This window comes from Globicephala melas, chromosome 16, assembly GCF_963455315.2.
Source record: "Globicephala melas chromosome 16, mGloMel1.2, whole genome shotgun sequence".
Lineage (NCBI taxonomy): Eukaryota > Metazoa > Chordata > Mammalia > Artiodactyla > Delphinidae > Globicephala > Globicephala melas.
Window position 1 is genome coordinate 79,685,605 of NC_083329.1, and position 21,620 is coordinate 79,707,224.

General features: G+C 44.9%; 1 protein-coding gene across 3 annotated transcripts in view; it reads left to right on the forward strand.

The window, feature by feature from the left end:
• The window catches only part of PCNX2 (pecanex 2), a 273,314-nt gene that overhangs the window by 214,937 nt on the left and 36,757 nt on the right, over positions 1–21,620 (forward strand). For all 3 annotated transcript variants that reach the window (XM_060285936.1, XM_030839645.2, XM_060285935.1), the window contains exon 25: positions 2,984–3,199. In XM_060285936.1, the coding sequence (XP_060141919.1) occupies positions 2,984–3,199 (216 nt within the window). The remainder of the gene's footprint in view (positions 1–2,983; positions 3,200–21,620) is intronic.

Sequence of the window (21,620 nt, forward strand, 5' to 3'; positions counted from 1 at the left end):
CTCCACTTTTAGTGGTGTAAATTCTTTTGTTTTATTCGAATGTCAAACAGTTTGAACAATTAAACAAAAGTTAATTCTCTCATTCAGGCCTTTCCTTTAAAAGTGCTAGAGACTCAAAGTAATCTCTAATTAGTGTCTCAGGATGCATGCTGGTTCATCATAGAAAATGAAAAGCATGGCAGGTCAGGAAGGCTTCATCTGCATAGAAAGTTAAGCATACTGATACTTTATTAGACAACATGACCTGACTCAGTCCATAGGACAGTTCATTTATTTCCGTTCATCATGATTAGGTTATAAATGCACTAATTTCAATTCAGCTTTTAACTGGCATGAATGCCTAGCAATGATATCCATAGTTTGCTAGTGTTATTTTGTAGATTTCTTAGCGGTGGATCAGTGATCTTCCTTATGCGGATGCACTTGGGGCCACTCTGCACCTTCCTGCACCTCCAGTCATGCTCTGGTTCCCAAGGGTACAGAGCAGGGAAGCTCCGTTCAGATCTCTAGGCTTTATCTCGAACTTCCCTGAACTTCTGTCGCTACTCCAATAGCTGGAAGGGGTCCTTGAGCTTTGCTTTAGGCCTTTTCTCTTTGGGGCAACTCCATGCTCCTCTGACTTTCCAGAGCCAGAACTTACTCCCCAAAGAAAAGATGCTCTTAAAATAAAAGCACTGATGGCAAACTTTCCTCCTAGCCCTTCCCAGCACTTCTAACACCCCCGAGACCACAGACCAGGAGGACTTCCCAGTTTACCCATTCTTCTCAGAAAACGTTCTATCCTTCATTGTGAGAGATCTGACAGAGGAAATAAAAGGAGTCTGGGCCCAGCAAGGAGATGACAAGAAATGCACTACAAAGCCCCAGTTTCACACCCCTGAAACACACTAGCCTTCCACTGGGAAGCAGGGCAATCCGTCACTCCATCTCCTTTGCTGTATCCTTCCTCCTTCTTGGGGTCCTGACGTGTTCACATAAACTTCTCTTCATGAGTGTTGTGAGTGGCTTTACTCATCATCACCAACACTGGAAACAACCCAAAGGTCCTTGAGCCATTGAATGGATAAGCAAACTGTAGTAGCTGCATACAGAAGAAACAGAACAGACTGCTGCTGTGTACCACAGTATGGATGAAACACAAATGCATCATTCTAAGTGGGGGTTACGTGACTAGAAGCATATGTCAAGACTCATAGGATTGGACACGAAAAAGTGTGAATTTTACGCTCTATAAGTTATTCCTCAATAAGTCTGAGTTTGATATACATATATAACTTAAAAACAATAAATTGCCTCAATACATAATAATTTATATCTATGTATATAATATATAAAATATAGGTTTATATATAATATATATAGATTTGTGTATAATATATAATATTATATATAGATTTGTATATAATATATAATACTAGAAATGGTTATGAATATTGTTGAATGTATGTATATATATACTGTTTATTTTCTGTATATAATATATAATACTAGCAATAATTATTTATATTGTAGAATATATGTATGTATATATATATGTGTGTGTGTGTGTGTACACACACACACACACACACACACACACAGAGTTTATTATCTGTAAATTATATCTCAATGAAACCCTGGAGTCACTCGATGGGAATGTTCTCAGAGGCAAAATTTCTCTTAATGAAGCTGTATCATCTATGGTGTTATCTATTATTCAACAGATAGTTAGGGATTCTCTACTACGTGTTAGGAATTCTGCCAGTATTGGGATACAAAAATAAGCATATTCAGTCTTCCTTCACTGTTGGGTGCATTGGAGAAATCAAATGTTAATCAAATAACCATACATACATATACACACGAAAAAACAGAAGTCAAATTCCAACTGTGACAAGTGCTTCAAAGCAGAGGGTCACAGTCCTGGCAGCCTGTAACAGGGGACTTGGCCTGGCGAGGTGGTCAGTGAAGGCTTCCCTGAGGTGGCCGTCGAGTGGAGGTCTGAAGAATCGTAGCGGTAATAAGCCAGAGAGGAATGGAAGGAAAACCCAGGCAGAAAGATCAGTGTCTGCAAAGGCCTGGGGTGGGTGGGGGCCTGTGAGTCACTCAACCGAGAGAAGTTCTGTGTTGCTGAGCATGAAGGATGAGGAAGGGGTTAGTGGGAGGTGAGGATGGAGAGTGAAGTGGGGAGCAGACCGCACGGCGCCCCTGGTGTGACCGTCCACGCTGGGTTGATCAGGGCTGTCCTAGCTTCTTCCTATGAAGGATAACTTATGGGACCCTATTACAGGCGATGTTATAAAGTCGTCTCTATCTTAAGAGCCCTGAGAAACCACTTTGAATCCTGGGCTGGGGGGTCCTGGACGGCACCTTCCCCTTTTCCGTCTGGAAAGCTTGTTCTGGCTTTGAGGTAGAGAATCGGTGAGCGAGCAGGTCCCAGTGGAGATGCGTAGGTGAGTCACATGGCCACTGTGGTCACCTCCTTGAGAAATCATGGAGCTTGGAATAGGGCAGGGGTCATGGGAATGGAGAAAAGTAGGAAGATGCAAAAGAATACTTGAAGAAAGTAAAATTGAGAGGCTTGGGTGGGAAGGAGTGGGAAGAATGATCCCTGGGTTGTGGCCGACGGGATGGTGGTGCCGTTGGCCGAGGTGGAGAGCGGACGTGGGGACCTGACCTGGACCACGGCAGGGGGAAGCATCTGAAACATACAAGAGACGTTAGGTCCACGAGGAGGTAGACGGGTCGAGGGCCCAGGCCAGAGATCTCAGCTGGAGGTAGGAATTTGTCAGGTGTCTCGTTTAGACAGGAACTCAAGCCATTTGTGCAGATGACATTGACCAGAAAGAGTATAGCGGGAAGAAATAGGAGGGTGTCACCACCCTGACGGGCGAAGTGTCTGAAGATCTGATTCACCCCTAATCAACAGACAGCTCCCTGTCTCCCAGGTCAAGCACGTTGGAGTCGGACTCACTGGGTCTGTTATTTCTCGTCCTGTCTTCAGGGAGCGATGGCAACAACCTCAATTCCATCTTTTACGAACACTTGACGAGGGCCCTCCAGGAGTCCCTCTGTGGAGACCTCGTCCTTGGCCGATGGGGTAACTACAGCTCTGGAGATTGCTTTATATTGGCTTCAGACTACCTCAATGCTTTCGTTCACCTGATTGAAATTGGCAATGGCCTTGTCACCTTTCAACTTCGGGGACTGGAATTCCGAGGTGAGAATCTCTTTATTGTCGAAGTTGTCGGCAGTCAGTCATTTGAGTTAATTACCATGCGAAGCTTAATAAGAAATCACCCTTAAAAAGGAAGAGTGGAGCGCCTGTCCTACGGGATGAGAATTAGGGAACTTGCTACAATCACTTTGTTCCGTGTATTTGGATATAACTAAACCCCAGTCATCTGAGGTAATAATAAGGTGAAACGTCTGGGGTGTAAACCTTCAGAGGCGCAAGTCAGGGTTTCGGTTTCATTCCTTCTGGGAAAAACTCAGCAGCAGTAAGCGGGTGTGGACCATACGGAACCTGGTTCCTTGGGTTATGAGTGTCATGGTCTATTGTGGGTGAGTCATTTAGTGTCTCTTAGCTTTTTTTTTTTTTTTTATCATCTGTAAAATGATAATAAGGATGGCTGCCTCATAAAGTCGTTGTGTGATTTAAATGAGATCACGTACGAGCAGGCACTACACGAATGCTTACTGCCCTGTGGTGACTGAGTTGGCCTGAATCTTGGAAGTGTGACTCTGTTTTTTCCATGAATCAGACGCTGCAGTTGTGTCGCGATCACGCAGGGATCAGCGTCACAGATGTACTCATGGGCCCGTCTCCTGGGTTCTTTGTTTATCCTTGATTCATACACGCCTTTCTCCAGTACAGCCCTCCCTCTGTGTCAGGCAATGTTCTAATGCTGGGGATGCAGTGGGCACGTGACCTTGAGTGTTACCCTCATGACGTGGAAAATGAACAAGTAGACAAATGAGCAAGGCAGTCACAGCTTGCAGAAAAGGTATAAGGAGGTGAATAAGGGTCTGTGACCGAAATCACTGCAGAGGGTGAGGAGGTGGTACATGAGATGGGATCGTCAGGGAAGGATCCTGAGGAGAACAGGAAGAAGAACGTTCTAGGCCCAGAACTGGGAACTGCTGAATGTCTGAGTCGGGAGCAACTGGGGAGGAATGACCTGACCAGAGAGGGTGGGAGGCCGGGTCATGGGGGCCTCCTGGCCAGGGGAAAGGGCTGCATTTTTCTTCTGTGCACAGTGGGGAGCCATGGAGGGTTCTGGAAAGGGGGATGACTGACCTAGTTTGCACCTGAAGAGCTCGTTCTGGTAGCTGTGCGGAGAGGGTGCCAGAGGGAACAAAAGCAAAAAAGGGGGGACCGCTTAGGAGTGTCCTGTAGTCACCCCAGCAGGAGAAGATGCTGGAGGCACAGACGTGCTAGGAGGCTCGGAGGTGGACGGGCCCACGTGTTGGGGTGAGGGAAGCCGGAGTGCTCAGGCTGCTCCCCGCTTTCTAGGTTGAGTGCCTGGTGGACAGGGGTGCGTTTACTGAAGCTGGGAAGCCTGAACGAGGAGCAACACTTTTGCATTTGAGGATGCAACCAACAGCTCCATTTTGGGTACTTTCAAATGCGCTTGATTCATCCAAGTGAATACATGAGGTAGCTAGTTGGGCGTATGAGTCTAATATTCACTTGGGAGACATTTATTCAGCACTGCTAGTGTGTCAAGCACTGGCTTAGGTGCTTCGAGTACAGAAGTGAAGGCCCCGCCTTAAGGAGCTTGGAGCCTCGTCGCAAGGCAGACAGGCGATGGGCAATTACGGCTCAGCGAGGTGAGCGTGAAGGTGGACTGTACATGGGATGCTTGGGGGCCAGAGAAGGGGCACTGCAATCGGACTGGAGTCTGGTCAGCTCAACAGAGGAGGGAACAGCTGGTGTGATGACAAAGAGGCACGAAGGAGCCAGATGTGGTTTCCAGGTGGTTTGGGAAGAAGGGGTCACAGAAAATGCTAGAAGGGTAAACAGGAGTCAGGTCATGGCCATCCAGAACCTCACAGTGACTAAAGGACACCTTTCACCCAAGAACAATTGGCCATTTCTTCACTTTTTAAAAACTATTACCTGAAGAGGATTCTTGTGCATCCTTAGAAATTCTAGGAATCTAATTTAGGGAGATTATTTTGGAAAAGGTTTTTGGGCTGAGGGAGTAATGATCAGATTGTACAGAAAAGAGAGGCAATGTTTCCCTGGCATTTTGCACAAATACCAGAAAATGCCACGGAAGGTGGTGGAAATTGTGTCTCTGGTACAATAATGCAATAGAATTGCCTATTTTGACAGCTTCCTGTTTTTCCCGAAATTCAAAGGAAGAACTTTTAAGGTTTGCTGAGTTAAATCTGAGTTTTTGTTGTAGCACAAGTTCTATGTGGCTTACAGCTTTTTTCGCAAGTTAACCCATCTTTGAATTGAAGGGGCTCAAAGTTAATTAGATTCTAGAAGTCGGCCAGCCCCTCATCACCAACAGGGGTTTTTTTTTTTTTTTTTTTTTTTGCGGTACACGGGCCTCTCACTGTTGTGGCTTCTCCCGTTGCGGAGCACAGGCTCCGGACGCGCAGGCTCAGCGGCCATGGCTCACGGGCCCAGCCGCTCCGCGGCATGTGGGATCTTCCCGGACCGGGGCACGAACCCGTGTCCCCTGCACCGGCAGGCGGACTCTCAACCACTGCGCCACCAGGGAAGCCCAACAGGGGTTCTTTTTAAAAAAATTTTTTATTGATGTGTAGTTGATTTACAATGTTATGCTAATTTCTTCTGTACAGTAAAATGACTAAGTAATACACATATATACATTCTTTTTTATATTCTTTTCCATTATGCTTTATCCCAGGATATTGAATATAGTTCCCTCTGCAGGGAACCTTGTTGTCCAACAGCAGGACCTTGTTTGTTGTCCATCCATTCTCTATGTAATAGTTTGCATCTACTAACCCCAAACTCCTAATCTGCCCCTCTCCCTGCCCCCTCCCCCTTGGCAACCACAAGTCTGTTCTCTATGTCTGTGAGTCTGTTTCTGTTTGATAGGTAAGTTCACTCGTGCCATATTTTAGATTCCACATATAAGTGATATCATATGGTATTTGTCTTTCTCTGTCTGACTTACTTCACTTAGTATGATAACCTCTAGTTGCATCCATGTCACTGCAAAGGCATTATTTCATTCCTTTTTATGGCTGAGTAGTATTCCACTGTACACATGTACCACATCTTCTTTATCCGTTCGTCTGTCGATGGACATTTAGGTTGTTTCCATGTCTTGGCTGTTGTGAACAGTGCTGCTGTGGACATTGGGGTGCTTAAGTATTTTTGAATTATAGTTTTGTCCGGATACATGCCCAGGAGTGAGATTGCTGGATCATATGGTAACTCTACTTTTAGTTTTTTAAAAAATCTCCATACAGTTTTCCATAGTGGCTGTACCAATTTATATTCCCACCAATAGAGTAGGGGTTTTTAATCTACCACAGTGAATGTTTTGGTCTCACCTCATACGAATTGTTTTCTTTTTTGACTTAACCATTCATGTCTAGGGCTGGCTACCAGCCCTGGCCCCTTCGTGCGCTCAGCCTCCAATGGGCGGGATGAGGCATCTTCACAGCTAGGTGGTCTCCGGGCTCCAAAGGGGGGAACACAAACACTGCAAGGCCTCTTATGGCCCAGCCTCCAGGACAGGCACCAAGTCACCCCTACCATCTTTCATCGACCCCAGCCAATCCCAAATACAGCTCAGATTCAAGTGGTAGAAAAGGGGCCCTGTCACACTGCACGAGTCACTGGGGGCCAATCTTATAACAACATACCAGACTCCAGAAACGTCACTGGGTGAAATATGGAAGGAAGCTGGGGACCAACATAGATGTGTTGGGCGCAAGACAGAGGCAGTGATCGTGTAAAGTGATTGCCCAGGAATGATGTCTTGAGAAAAAAAGCCAGCTAGCCTTCCCCGACGCCCCTCACTCCTGTACAATACCTCTTCCTTGATCTAGTTCTGCTGGAGTTTGGAACACAGGGCTATTGAGAGGTCATATACCTTGATGAAATCTAAATTATGCTTTTGTTGCAGGAAGAAACCAGTTGACCTAAAAAGCCCGTTCTGTTTTCTATCTCTTTGCACCATCCAGTACCGTATTCCCAGGGAAGATCTTATTTTCTTTTTCCTCTTTGGGTATTTCTGCAAGATATATTTTTAGAACTTCACTTTTCTTTCCGTTTTCCCATCTTCCCAAATAGCAGGCTTTATTTTGGTCAAATTTTCGCCTCCTTCAGCACAGCCTGGGGCAGTCAAAATACAGATGCGTTAGGCCTCTCTCCCGAAGCGTACCAAAGCCACCAGTGAACAGATGAGCTGCTCCCAGCACACGTCAGCTCTGACTCAGGAAGTGAACAGTACACCCTAGAGGAAGCGTCCGCAAGGCCGGGGGGCAAGAACGTGCATCCGTCTTTCTCTCACTGAAAGGGATGCATTTGTATCCCTAGGAATTTTTAGTTGCAAATGACAGAAATCATCTCTGGCTAACTGAAGCAAGAGAAGGGTTTATTGGAAGCTATTACACGGGGCACAGACTCGCCGAGATGGCTGGGGAAGCAGGCTTGGTGGCTATCACGCGAGAGCCTGAAATCACACGGCGGCGCTGAGCCTGTGAAGGGGTTGCACGTCGGCTGGTGGACCCAGCACTGCCCTCACGTCACTGACGTCATGACCCTGGATATTGGATGCTACTGCTGTTATCACTTCTGCCCCCAAAACAGAATGAATGGCCTCTGCCACCACCTCCCTTCCCTTCCAGAACGCTTTCCACGCGAGCCCTGCTTCTTTGTGTCACTAGCTCATGCGTCCGCATCTGGTGTGGGTGTGTCTGACGGATAAGACGCTGAGGTCGCACGCATGTGCTCTAGATGCAAAGGAGAGGAGGACAGAGAGGGTCTGACTTTTCAGTTCCTGTAGCAGGAGGTGACGACTCCCTCTCGCCGAGACTTATAACATGGGTACATTCGTTGCTGTCCTGCTAGTTGCTGTAATAGTTGAGTCCCAGATCTCAGGGGCTGACACAATAGATGTTTATTTTGCATTCACATAGAGTCCGATCAGTGAGAGGAGGTGGTGGGGTGAGGGGCTGGTACCATTCCACGCTGCCAGGGATCTTGGGCAGTAGACGTTCTGCCTGTTCCCTAGCGCACTGCTTTTGGGGTCACCCTGGGCTTCAGTGTCAAGCTGGCAGAGAGTGGAGGATTGCGTGAAAGATTGTTACGGGCCAGTTCTGAACCTGGGATGCATCATTCGCTCTTCAATTCTGTTGTCCAGAATTGACATGACTATTGCGTTGGCCGAAAATTTCCATAACATCTTATGGAAAAACCCGAACGCACTTTTCGGCCAACCCAATGTAAGAGAAATGTTGTCTAGCTGAGTGCCCAGGAGAAGAAATAAAAAAGTTTGGTGAACAGTTAGCTGGTCTCCGGCACTGTGGGTAGTTTCCAAACAGAATAGGGGTTCAGATCCTGGGTAGCCCAAAAGATTGATCAGGGTTCACGGTACATCCTATTTCCACTGGATGGTGCTATAGTGAATGATTGATACCAGTTCAAATCGAGAATACAAGCAAAGAAGCCACGTCCTCTTCTCCTCCTTTTGGCCTGTGCATCCCAGAATACAAATACAATTTTTTGTTGCTGAGCGTGTAATGAAACAGGACTGCACAGCTGCTCTTGGGCTTATGGGTATCCCTCGCGTTTACCCAACCAGAGAGCCTTGAAGGAAACCATTCAAGAGTTGGCTTTAAATCTAAGTCGAGGAAACGGATAATGCACTTTAGAAGGTCCACAGTGTGAGGGGCACCAAGTTCAAGCCTTTGCAAAAGAAGCGGAATCCGTTGGATTGGAAAACGCATTTAACCATAATCCGAGTAGGTAGGCACAGAAAGAAGGGAAAGTGAGAACTGATTATCTGTTCAGTCCATGTCTGTTCTCTGTTAGTCACCCAGGTGACCTAGGTGGATGGCTTATTTCTCTAAAAGAGGAGAAACATGAATGAGGAGGAGAGAGCTGCCATTAAGAGCAGTCATGCAACTTGAATACTGTCTTTAGAAACGAAGAAGAGAAGAACCAAGCATAGGAGCAAAAATAAGCGCATTGCAGGGACTCCTTTATGACATCCAAAGCGCCCTCTCACCTGTGCAGGTGACCTCTACCCTCAGAACGGCCATAATCCCAGCGCTTCCTCCCCTTTAACTAATGGGGAAATCCAGGCTCCCGGAGATGAATTCTTATCCGAGGCTCACAGCTGCCTAGTGGTAGAGTTGGGCAAACCCACACGCCTCTCTTAACTTCTCTTTCTACCTGACCGTTTCCTGTTTTTACATTCTACCTTTCGGGTATTTGTTTGAAATTTGTGCTATGGTGTTCATTCGGTTTACTAAACACTAAGTAACTGGGGTATAATGCCTTCAATCACTTGTATAGCCTTGCAAAAGTTCCATATCATTTTCCCAGTTGCACAGAAAACGCCACTTTAGGTCAGGATGTTCAACTGGGCACGCACGCGACTTGGCTTCTCAGAGTGTCAGTTCCTTCATCAAAGCCTCGGTGTGATTATAAGTTCTTTCCAGCTCTGACGGCCCATCAGTCCAGGAGATATAAAATGCTTCCACCATATCATGACTGGGGGAAAGTTGAACTTCTCCCTGCTGGAGTTTGTTATAATTTCCTCCCAGGGAAAGGGTGTTGCTGGTAGATAGCCCAGTGCTTGGAACCACGGCTGGTGTCAAGGGGGGACGTTCAGTAGCTGCTGGCTTCCTGCTGGGACAGGGTCACCAAAGGCAAGGTGGACATGCCTAAGCGTTAGCCCACCAGCTGAGGATTAGATCGGGCATCAGAAGCATTTCCATGACGACGAAGTGGTATGGAGGAATTTCAGGCCAAGGGAAGAGGAGGACTTGCTATGTGGCAGGTGATGGAATCCGAAGGGCTGGGAGGATGGAACCCACGGTGAGGCGTTAAAGAAAAGGCGTGAGCGTGGGAGGAGTATGGGGTAGGGAAGTAGTCCATCCCCAGCATGAAGAGTGCACTTGAGATCAGTGATCATGACTTTAAAAGAAGACCCGTTAAGATTGCTCATAATTTTCCCTAAGCCACATCCAGCTTCATGGGTGCAGGTGTGAAGGGCAGAGGTGGAGTTAATCAAGGCTGGGGTTGACGCAGATGAATGTCGTGAAGGCAAGGACAAGGGTGTGATAGTGATTTTGATGCCTGGCCGTGGAATGTAAGTTGAGAAAGAAGGGCAGGGAGGGTGTGAGAGAGGTGGAAATACCACCTGGAGAGAGGACTTCCTGGATCTGGGGAGGGTACCAGGATGGTTGAAGTTGAAAGTGCAAAGGAAATGGTTGCTGGAGATGACGAGGTTTGGAACAGATACTTACAGAGGGGAAGCACTTTGGGGTAATCCGGGTCCAGGGTTACGGTCGGGTGGAAGGTGAGATCATCGGAGGGTGGACGTCAGGTCAGGATGTCGGAAGGAGCATCTCGGTGGATACTGAAGTCCCAAGAGTGATGGCAGGAGGTACGTTGCAGAGTGACCGCGAGCCAGAGCCAGCATCTCCACGGAAGGACTGGACGTAACCTAGAGGGGCTGTAGAGGATGTCAGCAAGAGAGGGTTCGGCAGGTCCAGTGTGTCCCCTGAAAGCATCAGCTGGAAGTACTCCTGGGAGGCGTGTTCAAAGCAGTCCGTCCCACTGGGGAGCACTGCAGACCCACTGGGCAACAGGAGGGGCCGTCCTTCCAGCCGAGCGCCTAGAAGAGAGGGGAGTACATTCAGAAAAGCTGGGAAATATATCATGAGCCCTAGGGGGCACAGAGAATTTCAAGGGTCTGTGGCCTGGGTGCGGAGGAGGTGATGATTACGCTGGGGTCAGAAAATGTAACTTCTAGAACAGTGTGGGAATTCGACTGCAGGGCTCCCTGGGCAAATGGCTTGAGCTGCAGTGAAACAATATTTTCTCATGGGACGATGAAGCGGAGTCTGTCATCTGAGGCTGCGTCACGTGCGTGGCAAGTTTCGAGGCTGCTGAAATGAAATTTATTTATGCGTGTGGGTATGCCTGCAGCCTTCAATATCCTTGTTAGTATAGGACTGCTACGTTTTATCACAGTAAGATCTGTTTTCCAAAAATCATCTTAGGGGAGATATTAGGAAATTGTGTGTTTACATACACAGACATATATATCACATATGTATTTATTGTATTACATATAATAAATATATATTTAAGAGTCATTTGATAAAGTGGGTTTTTGGAACACTCAAGAAAAATGATATCAGAAATGCAGTATGTTATGTGGACGTTTACCTCTTCTATTATTTGTGGAACTACATTTTTCTCTGCTGATTTATTCATTTCTCACTATTTCCTTGCAATGAATGATACTGCATTTGTATATATTTTCTACGTTCCCATGTGATCAAATATTTCCAGTTTTTGTTCATATCCTAGTTCAAACAAGAAAACATAACCAATGCAGATTACTCTGTCCTTTTATTTAAAACAGAGGGGCGGTGGTGAAAACGACGTTTGCTCTTAGGTGTTTGTATGTGTAGATTGTGAATCTTTGCCATCAGGACGAGATGCTGAGCATGTGGCCACACATGGTGGGCAGTCAGTCAGTGTTTGTTGATAACAAAACAATAAGTAATCACTTGACAACCAAAGCCAGTTTACTTTCAGTGTTCTCGCACAGTTTGTACATTCAGTTTTTTATTCCTACAGGCTAGGAAAAATTGACTAAGCCAGGTTCTAACAGGTTGTGGGACCCTCGAAGGCTGGGCCTCCTGCCTTTCTCCCCGTGCACTGACGGGCTCATGGAGGGATGCCAGGTAGAGGTTGGTGGAGGGAGGAAGGAGAGACAGTCCGAAGTTTCTTGAGCACCAGTTATGTGCCAGGTACCATAGTAAGCCCTTTGTATATATTATCAGAATATTCTTCGTAAGCAGTCTATACAGCAAGTAGGTATTATTATCTCTCTTTTAGACATGACATAATTGGGTGAATGAGGTTTAGTAAGTTGCCCAAGGCCACAGAGTCGCCAGTGGTGGCGGAGGGGTAAACGCCTAGATGTGGCAGACTCCAAAGTCCATGACCTTTGCAGTAAACCCCTCTGCCTTGCGGGGAGGAGGGAGGAGGGAAGGAAGGAAAGAACGAAGGAAGGAAGAAAGGAAAGATAAATAAGGAGACGATATGGGGAAAAGAGAACAAGTAACCATTTTTTGGTTGTTGAAATTCAAAATTAAAACTTTTACCTGAATGTGCGGCTAAGTGTTAATATGGCATCGCCTCTCTTAGCAGCTCAGTTTCTTGAACTGCCAACTGCCTTAGCAAGCGTGAAAGCTGGACGGCTCCTGCAGAAGGAACGTGGAAAGCAAAGGCATAGTTAGTTATCAGGACGTAACCCCACATTACCACTGGGTCTGGAAAATATCCAAAAAAAATGAGATATATGTTCCTGTCTGTGTGCAATGTTATCAGCCCTTTCATAGTTAGGCTAACACCCCATAATCACCAGCCTGCGGGGACATTTTAAAAATATCTGGGTAACCTAATCTTATCTCAAATTAATCCAACCCAAACGCTTATCCTAACCGGCTAATCCACGTAGAGCCATAGCTCTCACTAATCTTGGAACTAGCTAGAATTCCGTCTTCTCTATGGCAACATCTAGGTCATTAGCAAGTCTTTACTTCTTTTGTCTACCCAGCTTGAGGAAGCTGTTAGGTCCCTAGGTTCCAAACTTCACCCAGGAAATAATAGGTTCTCCACTCAGAATTCCTCAACGCGTATTTTCCTTCATTTCAAATTGTGTGACATGTTAGTAAACGAGGCAAAGCGCTGCTTGTCCAGATGGCAAGTCTGGGCAAGGAGAGGCGCTTTCCTGGTGAACATTAACAGAGTCTGCATACTGTAGCTTTCAACACTCAAAAAACAGAGTTTGTGGGAGAAAAGCCAGATAATACAACTTTGAATTAAATATTAATCAGAAAGGGACCAACTCAGTAAGGTTGAGTGCATTGGTTTTCTCACGGAAATGGACCAGGCGTGGAGGGAAACATGTCATTCACAGGTATCATTATTAGGTATATTTCAACTTTTCTTCCGCTTCCTACCTGCCCCGTGTAAGCCTCCCCGTGCACTGCGTGATTTTGTTTATTTCATTTTCTCCTGTGGGCTGGTAGAAAAAAGTAAATTCAGGGAACTTTTGCTTGTCATTGGTCAAGGCTCATGAGACACTGTGTGATAAGGGGAAAATACTGATTTTTAAATTCAAAAGACCAGACCCTTCTACTGGACAAGTTGCTTTTAAGACTCAGTGTCCTTATGTTTAGTAGAAAAAATTACGTCTGCGTAACCAGGTTGATGTGTGCCATCCGTGAGATGCTATCAGAGAAGTCACTTTTTAAGTTGGTACGTATCCCGTAAAAAGATGAGGTATTGACATAAAAATTCTCTGAGAAAAACTGTTAGACCACATTCAAAATCTATCCTGCCAAACAGCTCATGAAAGAAGCTGTATTCCTATGGACAGATCTTAAAGCAAATTGAGGGTCCTTGGGAGAGAAAATTGTTATAATAAAAAACCTCTGCTATCCCCACAAAATCACACATGCTATAAACTATTTTAACATACTTTTCTTCCACTGCACACTGAGCAAATACACTTCTCCTAGGTTCTCAGTGTGACACTTAAAAGACACTCGGGTCGGATGTGGCCGAAGGAATGGAAATTGGGACTGGGGAGAAATTGTCCAGTAAAAGAATAAAAAACTAAACTCATCGGTGTCTCGACAGGCCAACGCTGTTCCTTGTTTTAGTTCTGCTCTGTGGCCATTTCTCCATCTTTAAGGTTAGATTAATTTAAAGCGGGTGATTATCAAATGGATGTTTAGCAACTAGCAAGTAGGAAGTGTAATGGGACAGATTTACATATAAACAGACTATTGTTATAATAAGTATTTCTTTCCAGAAATTAAATCTGGTGATGTCTAGCAGATACAGGGTCATCTCCCAGGGCAGGTCGCTGGGGATAGATGACCTGCATGTTCCTGTAGCCTCATGTTCTAAGATTCTGTCCCAGAGAACTAGCATGGGGTGGAGGAAGGGCTGAGAAAGCCATCTCCATGACATTGAAGCTGCAGGAGAAATTTTGGGGAAAAAATTCCACCGTGACCTTCTAGAAATGTCAATCCTTCAAAAATTTTTAAACAGCTTTCTCTGACATTATTTCATTTGGTCACAAAATGGCCCTTGATCTAACCAACTAGCAAGAAGTAACGATAGAGTTCCAGCCTGAAGAAAAATGTTCTGGAAGTCCTCGTTATGACATGTATTACATGTATTACGGTATTATAAGGGGCACTAAGAATGCGTCTCCAACAAGCGCTTGCAGGGCTAAGCCCTGTCTCTCACATCTTGTGTTTCCAACGTGCAACGCACGCTGGGCTGTGTGAGGTCCCAGTGTTCAGGGAAGTGGACTATTTTGTACTTAGCAGTGACTATAACTGATGGCCTCCTCCTTCTGTGGCCCTGTGACCTCAGAAGGAAATACGTTTTATTTAATAATAGTCCAACACACATCCCAAAGTGTGTGTCTGTAAATCCCACCCGAAGCTTGAAAAGCATTGGCTTAACCGCATCTATGCCTACTTCTCTTCCACTCCATGAGCAGGGACTGGTTGTACTTGCAGGACAATCGAAACCGCTCTCTGTCAGCCCCTCCTGGTGACCTCATTGCTTGGCACACGGAAAACACCAGCCTGGTACGCTGGGCTGATGAAGGCCGTGGCCATTTGAAAACTCAGCTCAAATACATCTCTAGTACAGTTGTTTTAAACCATTATTAGTGTATAAAACTAAACGTAACAATGTTGATGATATTTGGGGTTTTCTGTGGAATCCAGTTGCCAGAGTCTTTGGGACAACGTACATCAGCTGAGGAGAAAAACTGTAGGGCTGGGAGGCCCAGTCTTTAAAATAGGTTGTGCGTTTGGGCTTTAAGGTGCCTGCTCTTGCTGGAAGGTTGTAAACAAGCTGACATTCTTTGAGCGCAGCCTTGCCGCTTCAGGGGACCATTTTTAATGCATCCCTTTGAAGTCTCCGTCACATAATGGCTCCCCCTCTCCATCATTTTCTCCGACCTCTTGGTAAACAGCCTGGACCCTGGTTTCAGTCCCCAGCGCTTTTCACCTGAAATGGGACTGTGGGTGGCTGATTGCCCTATCTCCAGTCTCTCCTCTTTACTCCCCCAAGGCTGTAGGGGAAGGTTTCTTAAGTGCAACTTTCTTCCTGTTTCCTTGGGATTTCAAAACCCCTGTGGCCTACCTGTCACCTAGAGAATGAAGTTCAAATGTCTCCGTAGGACTCAACTTCCCACTCCAGCCGGACTGCCCTGAGCCTCCCCTCCCCGCTTCAAGGATCCTGGCCCAGGCTTCCCAGCCAGGAGGGCACCTCCCCGACTTTTGTTTGCCAGCCCTCCGTTTCTCACATCGCACAGACGTTCTCCTTTGGCTTCCCAGCTTTCCCAGGAGAATGTCACCTCTACCTCCAGCTTGGTGGACCACTGAAGCAGGCGTGCCTACGCTAACCAGCGCGCAGAATAGCTACACTCCTGTGCTTGTCAGAGAGGACGTTGAAATTCACTGCCCCTCAATGCACAGTAACTGTCAAAACTAGCTGGAGATTGGACCTTCCCGGCGGTCCAGTGGTTAAGACTCCGTGCTTCCATTGCAGGGGGCACAGGTTCGATCCCTGGTCTGGGAACTAAGATCCCGCATGCCGCACAGCGCAGCCAAAGAATTAAAAAACAACAACAACAATAAAAAACTAGGTGGAGAGAAATGGTCCATATCAAGGATTTCCTGAAAGGTGTGACGTTGTCCCAGTCCTCCTGCATCCCCACCGTCTACCCTCGGGTGACACCAGACCTCTGGAGAACCATATACCTAAAGCTGAATTATTTTGGCCACCTGTAGAAATTTTTTTAATTGTACTTTGGCCATATTAGAACAGCTCTGGAACATCGTGACTGTACCTGCCATGCAATGCCGAGAAGGATGATAGTCTCCATGCTGTACAATGTTCTCTCTTATGAAGGTCCTGGGGATGTCATCTCTCTGGTGTCTTAGCCAGAAATAGCTATGGTCCTTCCAAGCAATTATCTTGTTTTGGTCTTAAGGACATGAGAAACTCAAGTTATCTTTCTACAGTGCTTGCTAGAAAGCCTGAGTGAAATCAGTGACCCACCTTTAGCAAATATATAGGACATCATAGAATGAAGTGAAGGTCTCTTGACATCCTTCTGGCTTCATTATATTTTTCCTGTTCCCATTGCCACTTAAATTTTATCATTTGCTTTTGTACTGTGTATGCCTTTTTATTATTTATTTATTTTATAAATTTATTTTTTATTTATTTATTACTTTTGGCTGTGTTGGGTCTCCCTTGCTGCGCGCGGGCTTTCTCTAGTTGCGGTGATGTGGGGTTACTCTTCATTGCGGTGCATGGGCTTCTCATCATGGTGGCTTCTCGTTGCGGAGCACGGGCTCTAGGCGTGCGGGCTTCAGTAGTTGTGGCTCGCAGGCTCAGTAGTTGTGGCTCGTGGGCTCTAGAGCGCAGGCTCAGTAGTTGTGGCACACGGGCTTAGTTGCTCCGCGGCATGTGGGATCTTCCCGGACCAGGGCTCAAACCCGTGTCCCCTGCATTGGCAGGTGGATTCTTAACCACTGCTCCAGCAGGGAAGCCTCTGTGTCTGCCTTTTAGAATGGACTTCATTCCTTTTTGGAATTTAGTATGAATAAATAAGCCAGGCCTGGCCAGTCACTGGTAAGGATGCCCAGTGGTGCTTAAAGGGGGGCAGTCTTGCCCCTTCGGCAACAGGGAAAGGGAGGAGGAAAGAGTCAGGTAGCCAGGAGAGGGTTACCTCGCACAGCCGCAATGGCTGCACTCTGGAAATTGATGCATATCCTGTGTGCAAAGTATCTGGGATCTACTAGACACACTGTCAGTTCAATTTTCACAGCTTTCATGGGGCACGCTCATCTATTAGGATGAAGAGACTCCAAGATACTCTTAAAATTCATTTTAAATATTTATTTATTTATTTGGCTGAGTCAGGTCTTAGTTGCAAGACACAGGATCTTTGTTGTGGTGCACAGGCTCTTCGTTGTGGCATACAGGCTTCTCTCTAGTTGTGGCGCACGGGCTCTCTAGTTGCAGTGTGCGGGCTGAGTTGCCCCCATGACATGTGGGATCTTACTTCCCTGACCAGGGATCGAACCCACGTCCCCCGCATGGGAAGGCAGATTCTTAACCACTGGACCACCAGGGAAGTCCCTCAAAATTCATTTTAAAAATGGTTAATATGTATAACTGATTCACTTTGTTATAAAGCAGAAACTAACACACCATTGTAAAGCAATTATACCCCAATAAAAAAATGTTAGAAAAAAAATGGTTATTGAATGCCTTCTATGTCCCACTGACTTAGGCCATGAGAACACAGCAACGTGAAAGGTGCCAAGAGTTCGGTTCCATGGAAACTCCAGAGACAGCCATCCGGGAAAGGTCACAGTGTAGGGGCAGCAGACCTCTGGTCTTCCCTTTGGAGGGAATGTGCTCTAAACCCAGGGAGGCTCTCTGAGAAGGGTATGGGCCTGATTTGCATGCGAACAGCAAAATTAGCGCCTTTGCAGACGTGACTGGGTTTCATTATTTTCATATTCTTTTACAATGTGAACCCAACTATGAATCTTTTGTTCCTAAGAGAAGACACCAAGACCTACCTGAACTGAATATTTATTAAAAACCTCAGGCAGTTACAGTGTCTCTACCAAGCCTAGCAGTCCTTCACAGCAAACCCCTGCCTCAGTGGTCCTCCTATCAGTGTAGAAATGAGCCCCTGCTTCTCACAAAGGACGGTGCTAACTTGTTTCCTTCAGATGGTAGAAATCCCAACTCTGCATCATCTCATGTACTCATAAATACACACACACTCCTTCCAGTTTGATGTAAAACAAACAGACAATGCTGGCATCAGCCCAATACGATAAAATGATTGACCTGGATGGAGAAAAAGGAAGGAGGGAAAAAAAAACCCTCGCGGCATGTCATTTAAACAGTTTTGCTAATCTATTTGAGGTGAAGGTCCCCCTTTATGCTTCTCCTTTGTGAGATCTATTACTTCTTTCACTGGAAGAGCGTTTCTTCCCAAATCATATTATTAACTAGCAGTAAACCAGTGTTGTTTATTGTGCCATTGGGGTGGGATGAGACCTCCCCCACCCCTGGAGTCTAACGCCCGGGGGTCCCAGTAGGTGGCTCAGGTAGGACGCAGCGGTAGTTCGTTACTCACTCGTTAGGACGCAGCGGTAGTTCGTTACTCACTCGTTAGGACGCAGCGGTAGTTCGTTACTCACTCGTTAGGACGCAGCGGTAGTTCGCCCCACAGTTCGCGACCTGAATTACTCACTGCTTGTGTTTCACCTGTGTATTTCTGCACATCTTTCCCAGAGGGAATAAGAGTTTTATGTTACAGAATGAGCAAAGAGATCCCTGAAATGTATAAAAAAGAGTGCTTTCAGCTAAGATCCAAAGCAGTGAGGTCTTGGAGAAAGACGAATGGAATCCTAAGACCTGGGATCAGTTCTTCACTATTTCACTTTATGTTACAACAACCTGCTTGCTCTCCCCTTCCTGATCTTGACTCCTAGTTCATAGACTGTTATCCTAAGAGTTCTGCGTGTACATTTTTATTTGAAAGTTGCAGTTTCTCATCTCTGATGTATTACGATCATCTCACGCATGGGTTCCTCTTATAGAGAGGCTTAGTTTAAGCATTGCTTTTCTTTATCTTCCTCCTGTAATGTAACAAGAGTCTGTTGCATCTGCTATGTTTTTTCTCAATAGGGTGTCTGTTGCCTGTAATATAGTGATCTGGATAAGAATTCTTTCATTTGTTCATCCAACTAGTCCTTCGATCATTCCGCCAACCACCTTGTTATCACCTACTAAATACCAGGCATGGTGAATAAGGAGATGGGATCCCAGGAAAAATGAATGGTGTGGAAGTGGGTGTAGGGACGGGTCTCATGTTTGCATTAAGTTTCAAAAGACACGTAAAAGGATTCAGAGACTTGCTTTTTTGGCCAAGACCGAGTAGCCAGTGTTGGAATATCCTTCCTGCCACAAACAATGATAAAGCTAGAAAAAACATATTAATCAACTGTTTTCAGATATTGGACAATAGACAGTGCAAGGCTCTGATCATTGAAAGAGGGGAAGCATACAAAGTGAGCTCCCACAATTGTCCCTGCTTTCTTCCCAGAGGCCCTTTCGTATCTGTAGCAGCAGGGAGGTGGAGCCCAAAGAGAGCACAGTGGTCTTGTTTAGCTAGGGAGGCAGAATCAGAATCTGGGGGTCAGAGTACTAGGCAGGAGTGAACTTCACAGATGAGGAGCTACAGAAATCAGTATAGGGATCCCCTTTCGTGACTGAATGAACATTAACCTGCTTTGTATAGCAAGAGCCTGTATCATCAAGACCTGACAGAGAACAGTAACTGGTGAGGTGAGCTAAATAGAGATGACAGAGGCCATACCGTGCTGAGAGATGTAGAAACTCCAATTAGCCAGTGGAGAGACCTGGCTGAACATCCCAGGAATTCACCTGAGGTCCAGAAAGACCAAGCTTTAGGAGTAAAGATATTCTCACCCTAGAATAAGGGCTACTGTAGACATTTCCAAACCAAGATTAAAAGCAAGTTTCAAAAGGATCACGCTGACGTGCAGATAAATTGACTCTTTAACAGAACATAACTCTCTCTAAAGGAAGAAAAAGAAACAGTCCCGACTGTCAATACTATAACATCAACAATACCCAGCATGTAATAAAAGTGTGTAAATATGTAAATAAGCAGAAAAAAGTGACCCATAACCAGCAAAACAAAACAAAATAGAAACACACCCAAAGATGTTGGAGTTAACAGAAAAGAAGTTTCAAACAGATATTAATATGTTTAGGAATTCAAAGGAAAATTATCATAATGAATGAATGAATTGAGACTATCAATTGACAGGAAAAAAACTGAAATTCTGGGAATGAATAAAACACAATGTCTGAAATGAAAAACTTAGAGGATAGGCTTAACAGGAATAAAAAGGATCAATGAACTTGAAGACAAGGCAATAGAGACCATTCAAACTGATGTGCAAATAATGAAAAGATTAAAGAAAATAGAGATTCAGTGATGTGTGAGACAGTATCAAGCATCCTGACATATGTATAAGTGGAATCCCAAAAGGAGAAACAATAAATAGGGGCAGAAAAAATTGAAGAACTATTATTCAAACATTTTAAAAATTTGATGAAGAATATCAATTCATAAATCCCAGGAGCTCAGCACACCCCAAGCAGGATAAACACAAAGAAAACCAAACCTAAGTGCACGATCATCAAATTGCTGAAAATTAAAGAATAATTATAAGAGCATCTGAGATATTTTATTGTCATTTTATCAGGACCGTGAGAAAAATTTAAAAACACATAATATACTGGGAAACAACTATGTGAGTTAATCACTAACATCTCATTAAAAAATAATGCAAGCCAGAAAATAACGCAATGGTATTTTTTAAGTGCTGGAAGGAAAATAAAACTGTCAACCCAGAAATCTAGGAAAATGAAGGCAAAATTTAAGTTTTTACAGATAAAGAAAAGTTGACGTAATCACCAGATAGCCTGCGCTGCAAGAAATATTGAAGGAAACTCTTTCAGCTGAAAGAAAATGATAGCGGATGGAAAATTGATTCTACATGAAAGAATGAAGATTGCTAGAAATGGTAAATATGTAAGCAAAGATTTTTTATCTTTGTAAGCCTTTACGGAATTGATTGCTTAAAGCCAAATAATAACAAACTATTGTGGGGTTTAAATGTTAATATACATTAAAGTAAAATGCTTGAATAGCACAAAGGACATGAAGGATTAAATATACCATTGTAATAGTCCTACGTTACAGGAAGAGTAGTATGAATTTTACCCATGTGATAGGGTAAAAATGCACATTATAGTTCCTAGAGAAACTGCAAAAAATAAAACAGTTATAGCTAACTGATTTAAAAGCTGATACACAGTAAATCACTAAAAGTTATTCAGCGCGCTCCCCCCACGCCCAAATATCGGAAAGAATGCAAAGGAAAAAAATGGACGAATTAAAAAAACTACAAGATGGTTGATTTATACCCAGTCATATAAATAAGCACGTTCATGTAAATGGACTAATCACTGTAATTAAAAGGTGGAGACTTATCAAACTGATAAAAAAGCAAATCCTAACTACGTGCAGTTTACAGGAGATATGTTTTAAATACAAAGACATGGATAGACTCAAAGTAGAATGATAGAAAGTTTTTTTTTAAGATTTATTTATTATTTTTTAATTCAATTTTATTTATTTTTGGCTGCGTCGGCTCTTAGTTGCAGCATGCGGGATCTTTTGTTGGGGCACGGGGGCTCTTCATTGCGGAGTGCAGGCTTCTCTCTAGTT